This window comes from Portunus trituberculatus, chromosome 7, assembly GCF_017591435.1.
Source record: "Portunus trituberculatus isolate SZX2019 chromosome 7, ASM1759143v1, whole genome shotgun sequence".
Lineage (NCBI taxonomy): Eukaryota > Metazoa > Arthropoda > Malacostraca > Decapoda > Portunidae > Portunus > Portunus trituberculatus.
This window is the reverse complement of record NC_059261.1, coordinates 4,706,544-4,719,572: the sequence shown is the minus strand read 5'-3', so window position 1 is coordinate 4,719,572 and position 13,029 is coordinate 4,706,544. Positions and strand designations below refer to the sequence as shown.

At 41.0% G+C, this 13,029-nt stretch overlaps 1 protein-coding gene across 2 annotated transcripts in view; it reads left to right on the top strand.

The window, feature by feature from the left end:
• LOC123498654 (RNA-binding protein Musashi homolog Rbp6-like) overlaps positions 1-13,029 on the top strand; it is a 430,630-nt gene that overhangs the window by 407,839 nt on the left and 9,762 nt on the right. For both annotated transcript variants that reach the window (XM_045245977.1, XM_045245969.1), the window contains exon 12: positions 12,969-13,029. This exon is cut by the window's right edge and continues 112 nt beyond it. In XM_045245977.1, coding sequence (XP_045101912.1) covers positions 12,969-13,029 — 61 coding nt within the window. The remainder of the gene's footprint in view (positions 1-12,968) is intronic.

Below are 13,029 nucleotides of genomic sequence, written 5' to 3'. Positions count from 1 at the left end.
AAGACTAACTTTTTTTTTTTTTTTTTTTTTTTTATTCAATCAGAGAGAGGGAAAAGTGAGAGAGAGAGAGAGAGAGAGTTTTCATGTTTTTATCTCCACAAGGTGGCTGTTATTTCTCTCTCTCTCTTTCTCTTTCTCTTTCTCTATTTTAAAGTTAGAGAAAGTGTGTCAGATGTTTTCAGCTTTATTGAAACTCTCCCAGATATTCCCTCACTCAATATTCTCCCTTCTCTCTCCCTTCCAAACTTCTCTTCTTCCTGATTTTTGCATTTTTCCTTTTGCCTTTCTTTCCTTCTTTCTTTTGATATTTTCCTCTCCGTTTTCCTTCGACTTCGCGTTATTTTTCCTTTTTTCCTTTCTTTTCTTTAATTTTCTATTTGACGTTACAACTTTTTCCTTTTCCTTTTTATAGTACTTTTCTTTTTTTCTTCTTTCTTTCTCCTTTTCCTTTTCCTCCTTTTCCTTGCCTTTATGTTTATTCTTACTTCTATTTTCGTGATTTTCCTGTACCTCATTTACTTATTATTCTCTCTCTCTCTCTCTCTCTCTCTCTCTCTCTCTCTCTCTCTCTCTCTCTCTCTCTCTCTCTCTCTCTCTCTCTCTCTCTCTCTCTCTCTCTCTCTCTCTCTCTCTCTCTCTCTCTCTCTCTCTCTCCTTATTCGCCATATTGTTTCTCTCTCGAATCTTCAAATGTTTTCTTCCTTTTCCATAATTCTTACATCCTTACTTTAATTTTCTTCCACCACTGACTTTCTCTTTCCTTTTCTCTTACTTTCCTCTCATTCTCCTCTCCCAGCTACACTCTTCTCGGCCTCATTCGTTTTCCACAAACAAGAACAGTGCATCTCTCTCTCTCTCTCTCTCTCTCTCTCTCTCTCTCTCTCTCTCTCTCTCTCTCTCTCTCTCTCTCTCTCTCTCTCTCTCTCTCTCTCTCTCTCTCTCTCATTTTCACCTCAATGAGAAAAGTTTGTCTAACACGGACACACGTAAACGTTTTATTTTAATTTGATTTTGTTGTTTTCTATATTTTTTTTTTGTTTTATTTTTGTTCAGTTTCTCCTTTTGCTCATAAAGAAATTTTCCATCCGTTCTCCTTTTTTTTTTTTTATTTAACGTCCTTTTTTTTTCTTTGTCCTTCCTCTCCTTTTAAAACAATTACTATGGTTTCGATAAATAATAATAATAATAATAATAATAATAATAATAACTAATAATGATGATAACCACGGTAGCACGTTTAACAACCCTCCCCCCCTCTCCCCCTCCCTCAAGTTCCTCCCTTAAAGTTAAAAAAAAAACATTTAAAAAAACAAACATATACAATTTTTTAGACTAAGACGAATATTGTAACCAAGCTCTTTAAACTTAGAACTTAGAATTTAAACCCTTGTAGAACGCACGAGCTTGGGCAGCCAGTATAGAACCCCGCCCCCCTTGTTCGAGTAACTCCCGTAGATGTTAGAGCGTAAGTGTGTTTGCCAGAAGACACAAACTAATGCTTCATGTAAAGAGGTAACCAAATAATCTAACTACATACCCTTTCCTTTCAGTCGGTTCTTGAAATAATTTTTGGCACGGACTAGTTCTAATTGGCTGGGATTTCTTGACACCTAGTACTCCCTAGTAATAGACGCGCCCAGCCAGGTAGCGCCAAGTACATAGGGCTTTAGGCAAACACTAGGCCGGTCAGTTTTTTCCTCCCCTTGATGATGCAGAGGGGCGTTACGTTAGACTTCATAGTGATGTCACCTGCAGCCTTCATAGTCATTGGCTGGTTGCAAAATTCAAACTCTCATCTCCCATAGGCCTAGTCTAGGATTGGGTGACCCTCTCTCGCATTCTTGCCACGGCAGGTCACGTCCGGGTGGTCATCTCTTAGAGGGAAAGAAACCCCGTCGAATTTTATCTTTGGCGTAACGTTATTTATTTATTCTTTCCGGCCCGAGTTCTAGAGGGTCGTAGAAGTTACCTTGAATAATTACCGTTGACATAAAGGTCAGTCCATTTTTTTTTTTTTTTTTTCCGCCATTTGGATTTGAATAACATTTACATTTTTTTTTCCATTTCGTCTTTGCCCGTTCTTCTAAGGGGCACAGAAATTATCATACTTTACTTTTTTTTTTTTTTTCGTATTGTAACGGATTGCCAATAATAATCCAATCCGACCAGCTGCATGGCGTCCCTCCCAGCGCAGGACGGTCGCCAGAAGCAGTCACAGTAACCTCACTAATCCTCACAATTGTAAAGGTCTCGATGAATTAGTCCACCAATAGTTTCAAAGATTTCCTCGTATTTTTTTTTTTTTCTTTGGTGATAAAAGGAAAAAAAACCGAATCCAACTTTATTTCTATCTCTCAATTAGGTGAGCCTCCCCTTCCCATTTTCATCACGTGACTTGACAGAAAACGAGACCAGGGTGGAGTACAATACAGTGCCGGTACCATCACTTTTATTAACTATGCAAACTGCGATAAAAAGAAATACTTCCATATATACTAAATGCCCCTTCCATGCCCGCCCCTTCCCTCACCCCTTCCCCATCACGCTCCCGTGTCGCTTGCCCGTATTTCCGGTGTCGCCAATGCACGCGTTCCTATCTTAAACGTAACGCGGGGTTCACTTCCAGCTCCGCGATTCCTTGCCCGTTAATCCCCCGACCCTTGGATTTACCTCAGCCGCCATAAGGTTGGGTTTCTTATCAGTGGTCTCATCCGCGGCTCTGATAACGACAACGACGATAATAAAGGCTATTTTATTAGTTACGACAGATTTTGACAAAGTTTAGGTATATGTATGTATGTACAGTTAGAGACAAGTCGCATAGCAGGCCACACTCCTCTCCGCTGTGTCTCCCGCGCTCCCTCCCTTGATGGTAGTGGCGGTACGACCCGTGTGATTTTTTTTATTGGATTACCGTGCATCGACTTTGAGCTGCACGTTTTGAAGGGCTGAGCTGCTGTCCGAGGTCTTTCCAGGTCTTTTCAAGGTCTTTCTTAACTCACAGATCATTATAGTGACTCACAATCCGGAACAGCCAAAGAATCGATACTTTTTACCGAATTGTCAAAGCGGATTCCTGGTGAGTGCCGGAGTTTGGTTCAGCAGGAGAGGCTGTCCGGTCGCTGCGTGAGAGCGGAGCGCGGAGCAAGGCGGGAAGTGGGCGTGGCTTGTTCCGCTGACTTGTGCTACTGCTGTACTTTTGTTTAGCTGTGTATCATGGCTAAAAGCAATTCATTTATTTTTTCAGATTTTATATATTTCCTTGCGCTACTTATTGACCGAGTCTGAGTACTATAATGTTAATACACGATGATAAAAAATAATATACATAATATATATTTTTTGTACATATTTTCTCCCTCTTTGAATTGTACATTCTGCCTCTATATTGCATTTATTTATTGATTTGTTCTCTCACTCAACTTTTCGTCTTTTCTCGTCTTCCTCTCCTTGAGTTGCGAGGTTCGCCAGCACTGCTTCGTTTCCGATTCATTTGGTGGTTCACTGGGATTCGTTTAAGGATTCACAGTGGTTCATTTAGATTTGTGGGTGCTGGCGGTTGATGCCTCGTTTTCTTTGGCTTCATATGGCTTCACAGGGTCATTTAGGCTTCATTTGGGCTTCAGGTTGTGAGGGTTCGCTTCGTCTGTACATGGTTTCGGTGGTTCATTTCGGCGTTGGTTCACTTGGTGCCGTTTGCTTCGCTTGGGTCGGATGAGTTAATCGGAACTCGATTTGCATTCAGTCCGTTTTGGGTTCGAAGCAGCTTCATTTGCGTCCATTGTAAGTCCCACTCGAGATTGCATTTAGTTAGGTGAGGCTTGAAAACGCTTGAGTGAGACTTCGAACAGCTATAGTTAAGCTTCGGTACAGTAGAGAGGCTTTGAACCGCTAGAGAGAGAGAGAGAGCGAGTGAATGAGAGAGAAAGAGAGCAAGAGAGTCAGAGAGAGAGAGAGATGTTTCACTAATCTTAATTGCAGCGTCATTAGTGTTTGTTGAAGTGGTTGGTGGAGCTTCATTTGGGTGAACTTTGAACCTCCTTCATCTCATTAAGTTTTTGAAGAGTTGCCTAACCTCTAGTCTTACTTTTTTGCATCTTATTGTTGTAACTATTTTTTTCTTCTATTTGTATCTTAAGGTGCTTTCTCTGTTATTTAGTTGTTTTTTTTATTTCATTACGTTTATTATTTTTTGTAATCGGATTTGGACGAATATTAGTCATCGGTATTTTTCTTTTGATTTAGTTGAGGATGTGTAATAATGATACATGTGTTTTGTCATTATTATCATTATCATTATTATGTTACTGTAATATTCTTTTTTAAGTTAGTTTGTATCTCATTTTTTGTACATCACCAAGACACACTCAAGATGTACATGTAGAAAACCTCAGTTCGGACTAACTTTCAAATACAAAACGAGCAAGTTATATGATGCTATTTTTACAGTATCTTTTGTCTTTTAAAACCCACGACGTCCTCTTCATTTTAGGTGACAGTTTAGGTCAGTCCTTAAGGTCTTTGGGTCTCACGTCTCAGTCTGTCTTGTGGTCTACCGTTTTCTCTCTCTCTTACATCGAAAACAAACCTTAAACCTCTGTAAATCTCCTTCAACCTTTTTAAAACACCCTTAATCGTGGCTTTATTTTTTTCCCCTGAAGCTGTAGTCAACCTGTTCCTCTTACTGTACTTTTTTTCCCCAATGCAGAGTCTTCCCAATGCAGATCGCTTTTATTTCCTTATTGACGTGTACTGGATGAACTAGTGACTGAACCTGTAGACTTTTCCTTCAGTAGCTGTAGTGACTGTAGTGTTAGCACCCTCTGTACACTCATTCATTTGGTTTTACCCATTTAAAGGAGCCCGGAGTTGCTTTGAGTATTTTACCACCAATCTGGCGCCCAGCAGTCGTTCCATTCACATTTTGGAACCTCTGCCAGTGACGGGTCAGAGTGGTTTTTTTTTTTTCCTCCCCTGCAGCTCATTGCCGTAACATTTCTTTTAGGGTATGTGTGTTTTAACATGTCCGCCACTAACCCTGATTGTCTCCCTCACGAGGTCTGACCTTATCTTGTCTCCTTAGAGTCTCCAGACCTCTCACCCTTAACATTTTCACCGTTGCAACGCCAAAAAAGATTCTAGGATTTTGAGTTGCAACTGCAAAGCCACGCAACAGCCAATATGATCTTTTTTTAATATATATAATCTTACTCTTAAACAGCCAATGATTTCAAAGCGCCTTTCCAGAGTTCGGCGTGTCCACAGCTTGTCTTGTTGTTGTTGTTCTGCCTCAATGACCTTACTACTGACCTTGTTCTTCCTCTAGAGGGACGATTGTGGTCCTTTGTCTCAGCGGAGTCTCTGGATTCTCTTCACAAAAAAAACTGAGCCTTTTCAGCATTGCGTTCCGTATTCCAGTGCAGGCGTTTGGTTCTCATTGTTGGCTTTCACGTCAGTTCGGATGGTTCTCCGCCACCCGGCCATCTCTCTCTCTTATATATAATTGTAATGCATATTCCTCTCTTCACACGATGTATAGTCATGAATGATGATGATGATGATAGTTATACTCTTACTCTCATGAGGGAGGAAAAGTCATCTCTATTTTTAAAAACAAACAAAGAACGCATGCCAGTGTCTTTAACTCTTTTTTTTATATATATACTTTTTTGTCCTCTCTCTGTCGGCATTTCGTTGGTTTTTTTTTCTACTTTCAAATTATTTAACGCATATCATAACTGTAATTTTTCTACCTTGTATTTTGATGTCTAAGTGTTGACATCTTGAAAGGTTGTCCTCGCTCGACCCTTCGGACTCTTAAAACTCCCCATGTTGCTCCCCGCGCCCTGGAAACACTCCTTGCTCGCACCCACAACACTCTTGCTCTGAAACACTGGGGCGTCTTACCCTGACACAGATTAGCAGGCTTTGGCGGAATCACTGGAGGGTTTGAGGGGCGTTTCCATGATTCGTGATAGTCAAAGAGGCATTTTGCACACTGATGAGGGAAAACACCCATTGCAACCCGTCTAGTTATCCCCGCGGCCTTGGAAACTATCCCGGTGAGATCCCCAAGCGTTTCAGAACACGAGGGCTAATCCTTCTTTTAGCAGCAAAATTCTAGTGTCTCCCAGTGCAGAGTTTTTCGTAGGATTTAGAATTTTCAAGTCTCCCCTCGGGTTGGCAGGAGCCGCGGGTTTTGGGGGTCCGGGGGGAAGGCTTTACAGGAGCCCTGGTTTTAGGGTTCCTTTTTAAGCTTTAGAACGTTATTTAGTTTAATCTTAAGGTCTCGCGCCCTCCAGATCTCCTGCCACACCCTCCCTCCCCCCTTCTTCCACCCCCACCCCCAACACCCCTCCTCCCTCCCCTCACTGCACGGACGGGGAGAGGGGGAGGAGGGAGAGGAAGAGGGACACTTAGCAGGGAAAGAGACACTCCTGGAGGAAGAAGAGAGGAGGGAAAAGTGGCGATAAGCACTAAACAAATTTTAAAAAGACAAAAAAAACTGATAAAGACAAAAAAACCGTAGCTTATACAAATTTTTGGAAGTTACTGGAATAGTTAGATTGTTTTTTGGTAGTACTGGAATCTGAGTTGTTTGGTGTGTGATCCTTTGGTCAGTGATGGAGGGAAGTGGACGGCGCGAGGCTCCCTTGAGAGAACAGGCTGTGTCTAAATCCTTGCCAAACATGTTGTGTGTGTGTCATTCCCGCCATCAGCCAAGCGTGTTGTTGTAAGCACCCGCGTCAGACACGACTCCTATAACACTAACAAAAAAAATAATACAAAAATACAAAAAAAATGCAACCAAAAAAAAGTTATCAGTAATCATAATATAATAATCATAATAATAATAATAATCATAATAATCATAATGATAATAATAATAATAATGATAATAATAATAATAATAATAATAATAATAATAATCCTCATTAAAGAATTGATTATGTATGTATGTCAAATAAATATAATGGACAATATTTTTTTTAAACAACTTCCATTTCCTATCTACATAGCTTGGTCATGTTTAGAACGTGTATGTATCTAGATGAGAGAGAGAGAGAGAGAGAGAGAGAGAGAGAGAGAGAGAGAGAGAGAGAGAGAGAGAGAGAGAGAGAGAGAGAGAGAGAGAGAGAGAGAGAGAGAGAGAGAGAGAGACTTGCATGAAACCCGAGGCATGTATAATTAAAGGTTGGCCCAATGTTTGAATTAGAGAGACTAGCTGGTTACATTACTACTAGATGGAACCCTTAGCTCTTTAACTACTCTTGTGATTTACTTGTAGTTCTCATTGTGTACCTTCACTAGGACAGCCGCAAAATGTGTCAGAGGCAAGTGTTTATTACCAGCCATTTAGGCCTTAGGAAAAACGAAGATTACTACTACTATTACTACTACTTAGATTATATTTTCATAGTTTGTCTTGTCCACTACTGTTACTTACTACTATTACTACTACTATTACTACTACTACTATTACTACTACTGCTATTACTATTACTACTACTACTACTACTATTACTACTCGTCTCCTACCGCTGCCACCATTTTGTAGTGAATGACCTGCCCGTGCCCGCGCCTGAGAATATTTCGTCTAATACTGTAGGCCTATCCCCGCCACCCCTTCCCCCTTCTTCCCCCTCTCTGCCCCTTCAAAACCCCCAATAACCCCTAAAATTTTCCTATGAAGTGGGTTAACATAGCTGCCCACCTCCCCTTATCCCCAATAAAACCCCCCAATTTTTCCTCCCTCCCTTAAAAATTGCTTTTTAATCTGTAAATGAGAGCGAGAGAGAGAGAGAGAGAGAAAGAAAGAGAGAGAGTGAGAGGTAGAAGTTTGTAAAGTTTATAAAGGTTTCTTGGGTCCAGTTGCACAGTCTCCTATTCGTTCGTTAGCTTACCAATATGAGAAGTGTTTGGGTTGGGTGGCTTACAAAACACTGTGGAATAGGCCTTACTGCCTTCCGTGGTACAGTGGAACCATACATGCTTTGGGGTCCGAGGGGTCTCCAAGCGCACGGGTTCAAATCCTTACCACGGTCCAAGTGTAGGTAGGACTTCCTCACTCGGAACAATGGTTTCCTAGCGGTTGGGCTTTGTGATAGGAGGTACCCCAAAAAGTATCCCCTTTAGCCCATAAACTCCTGTGAAAAGCCCACTTGGTATAAAAAGAATAAATAAAAAAACAGTTCCCTTTTGGAATGCTCCCGAACCAAAAACACCGGTCGAAGTTGACTGTGGAGCCTGACCGAAGTACTTTGTTGGTTAGCAAACGAAAAGCGATTACTGTGAACTGGTCCTTAGATCTCTGTTCCCCCCAAAGTCCCTCCCCTCCCCCTTCCCCATTTTTTTTTTCTGAAGCACCCCATACTAAGTGATTTTGTGCGTCTTAGTATTACAATGAGAAAGAAAGGTTCAGAATGTGTTGCTGGTGGCGTTCGATACCTTTTGTTTAGTGTACGATGCTTCACGCTCAGTGTTTGTGTTGCCGTGGTTCGATATTTGTAGATTCACTAGGTTCAGATTTTACACAGTACGTACATCCCTTAGGGTGCCAGTTACTCTTTTTTAATGGTTTCCTAAAAGTACGACTAATTTTTTCTTCCTCCTCCTTGAAGGATGAAGTGCACATGTGTTTTGTTTATTTTTGTCCCAAATAATGTTATTTTTTTATGAGATTCAGTTAGTTTTGATTAATATTGTGTTTGTGTCTTAGCCTCCCTTTTACTGTCATTATTATTGTTATTATTATTATTATTATTATTATTATTATTATTATTATTATTATTATTATGCCAAATTGATCTACGTCCATTTTTATAAACTTGTTTGAAATTTAGTCTTTTCAATTTTTTGTTTCCAAAATTGGTCATACTTGCTGTGATTGGCGTAGATTTGTTGTGCTTCTCTTTGATTGGCCACCATTCAGATTCAGCCGTCCTTCCATTGGTCCAGATTCGAAGCAAACCCGTCCCTGATTGGCCCATAAATGCAATTTTCAATTCATTGGTCAGGAGTCAAAACGGCCTTTTCTCAACCCTTTTCCTTCAATTAAGAAGTAAGCGTGTTCCAGATAGCTTGGCGAAAACATGTTCAGACGTGTTCAGGCGTGTTCAGCTGGAAACTCGTGCCTTTACGTAGCAAAGCAAAGACACTTGCTACCTTCAGTGTAACATGTATCACAGACTTACTAATGTTGTTACCTAGTGCACAATATAATGTCCTAGCCATCATGTTAACTTTTGCTGTGAATTGTACGAGAATGAGAAGGAGAGCCATTAAAATGATCCAAAGAAGTGAGATTCTGAATAGACACGAGTGTACTTGATTGGTTCAGTGCAGTGGCGGATCACAAGACAATGATTAAAGTTTCACACGGGGACCAAACTCCTTCACATTCATCATTTTAAGGTTTGCCTCAATGCTAAAACATCCCTCATGAAAAAAAAAAAAAAAAAAAAAAAAGCGAACAGGATGATGCATTAATAAACATACGAATTTAGTAATATAAACTCATTTACCAGATAACTTAAGGTGTCACTTGCTCAGCTGTAACTTTCCCATCCTACTACAGATCCGCCACTGAAAAAAAACAATGATTAACTCCCTCAAAAAAAATCTAAAACAATATATAAACCAAAAAACTAAATAAACCAACCATAAGAGTGTGAATGAGAATGAGTTAAGTTAAAAAGTATCGACATCCCTTGCCCCCGCCACCGCCACAACCTTAGCTCTGTTTTCTGTGACCATTATAGGACTAACTGCAGCAATACAAGTCAGGCAGGAGTCCCAGGCAGCGGTCAAAAGCCCACACTCCAATGCTCTGCCTCAATACCGTGCCATCCATGTCCTTTCTCCCGGTAAGACCAGTGCAGTCATAATGTAGAGAGACACGCCCATCAGTTACACGAGTCACCCTCCCTCGCTCACTCCTCGCCCTCCCTAGCGGTGTACAGAAAACGGGGTGCGCGGTTGTGGCTCCTTTTCTGTGCGCCGTGGGGTTGGTGAGTAGGTGAGTGTTTGGTGTATGGTTGGTGTGATTGGTGGGTAGTTGTCTTTTGTTAGTGGTCGTTTGAGAAGTGAGATGAGTCATTTGTTTCACGACGTAGGAGTAATGGTGCGGTAGGAGAAACACTTGAGAGAAAATGGGAAAGTGTATTGTAGTCCCGTAGCAGGCTGTTCCCTTTTAAAACTCCCACTTTTTGTATACCACTACTGCTGCCACCACTCATATACTTTTCACCTCCTTTTTTCTAATTATTTTGAATGTGACGGAAGTTTAAGTACAAAAAAACAAAGACAAAAGTTGAATTAGATCATATTTTTTACCCCAACAATCATAGACAGGGATACGTCCAGACAGTATCTTTGAATTAGAATGTGTATTTTTTTTCTATCCTCCCTTAAAGAAGAAAATAATTAGGTTTCAGGTCAAAAAAAAAATCATTGACCTAAAGTTTTTCTGGTAACCCCAAGAATCATTAGGGTCAACTCCCTGACATGCTGACGGTGAATGCACGTCCCTCTCACCCTGGTGCAGGTGTGCTGACTACCTGTGTGTCACCTGTGCCCCTAATTACCACACAGTACTTGGCAAGCCTCGTACAGGTGTGCCAGCTACCTGTGTGTGTGTCACCTGTCATTCATTAAGACACAGGTACTTGGCAAGCCTCGTACAGGTGTGCTGACTACCTGTGTGTGTTCACCTGTCATTCATTAAGACACAGGTACTTGGCAAGCCTCGTACAGGTGTGCTGACTACCTGTGTGTGTCATTTGTGGCTTTAATTACTACACAGGTACTTGGCAAGCCTCGTACAGGTGTGCTGACTACCTGTGTGTGTCACCTGTCACTCATTAAGACGCAGGTACTTGGCAAGCCTCGTACAGGTGTGCTGACTACCTGTGTGTCTCACCTGTCACTCATTAAGACGCAGGTACTTGGCAAGCCTCGTACACACCTAAATACTTTGGTTCTGTAGTGGTTTGTTTCTTTTGGGTACATAACTGATGGTCAGACTCAACGTGCTGCTATTAATGGTGTACTCTGTATATATTAGATTGTCCACTGGTGATCTGTTGACTTGAGCAGTTTATGTAGAGTTTTTCCTTTTTCGAAATTGTAATGTAATGTCAAACCTACTGTAGTCACTTTTAGGATATTTTGATGTTTTCTTTTTTCTTTTTTTTTTCTTTTTTTTGTACTGTTTTTATATCAATTGTATAGAAAGAAAAAGTAATGTAATGTCATGTTCTTTTTTTTTCCGAGATTTTTTTTTTTTATTGTTTTGATAATTGTTTTGTTGAATGACTTAGTGTAGAGTTTAGAAGTAAGCTAACCCTTTTTTTTGAGATGGTAACAATTGTGTACGAAGAGAAAGGGGGTCACGTGTCCAGTGTTCTGCAAAATGTTCCCAAAAAGTGTGGTTGCCAAAACACGAAGATAAAAAAGAGAGACACAGGAGACCAAGAGAAGAAGAGAGGAGGAGGAGATAGAAACAAATAAAAAGAAAGAAAACCAAAATAAGAAACTGCAATAGTGATCCAATAGAGGTGTGAGAGAGAGAGAGAAAGAGAGAAAGATTGAGTCAGAGAGAGAGATAGAGAGAGAGACAGACAATAATATTTTTGAGTAAGTACCAAAACCAGATTACATTGTTTTTTCTGGTCTGCCTTTCCTTCCACCACTGATCGCATTGTGCCCGTGTTGGACTGTCCTTCGCTCTAGCCACGTAGCCTCTCTCACCCAACACAACCTTTTCCGTAGTCAGAGACGTGCCTAGGTGACGCAGCCTTTAGAAGAAGCATTAGCTGTGTGTCTCCCATCAGAAGAGGCGCCTGCACACTGAGATGGGAATGATTATCCAAGACATCTCTAATTAGTCAAGAAACCAGTTCCTCTTCCATCTAACTACTACTACTACTACTACTACTACTACTATTAGATGGTTTAGTGTTCTCTTTAGTACTCTCTAGTGTTCTATAGGTGCTATAGACTCTGTTTCTCTATGCTAGACCAAGTGTATTAGGTTCTACTAGTGAGTTGTAGAGGTGCTCAGCCCTTAATGGTCTAGATTGTTAGTCAAGTGAAGAGAATCAGTCTAGCCGATGCCAAATGTTATTCATGTTGATATGATGTGACTGATTGATGATTTGACTGATTGATGATGATGATGGTGATGATGATGATGATGATGTCTTGTTATTAGTGATTACTACTAATGTACTAGGTGAATGTACTACTTCCACTTACTTACCATTAGAGCAGAGGCTGTTATGACCTGCGAGTGTGATGTTAGGATGATTTAGAACAATTAGTTAACAATGCAATCTAGAACAATCACTGTGTGTGTGCGTGTGTGTGTTCTTCATTAGCATCACTAACTTTTCCTTCTTCCAGGTTTCTAGTATCGACTGTTTTAGACCAACTATTAGCAACACATTTTCTAGAACGAATTTTTGTAGCCTTCCTAGTGAGTGGTCCGCATTTAGCCGCGAGAGGGCAGTAGTGTCGCCCGCCATTTTGGGTTTGGCATGCTACTGGCCCGAGATACTGGTAGTGTTGTGTACATTTTTCTAGCGTGTGTCGAGCAGCTGTTTTGAAAAAGTGACTCGCCCGCTGCCCACTCTCGCTGTTCCCCACTAACCGTTTTCTTTGTTACATCTTTGCCCGGGTGACTCTTTTAATGTCTGCTTTTCACAATTACGTGTCTTACTTTTTTTGTGTTTTTGTCTCCATCACTGACCTTGGATTTTATTAACTGCTAACCCGGAGCCGTTCACAAGTCGCCCAGTCATGCCAAAGCAACACCAAAAGTCTGACTAACCATTTTTTAATCCCTTGGAACTTCCCTTTTCAAAACATTTTCGGTGTGACTTGACCTTCACTTTTTGACCTTTTTCATGATGCCCCAACCCGTGACCTCGCTATGACCTTCCTTGACCTCTTGTGTCTCCGGCCAGGTTTCCCCGCCGGGTGTGGGTACTTCCCCTCAGCCACGGGCGCCTCAATCACGGGCGTGTC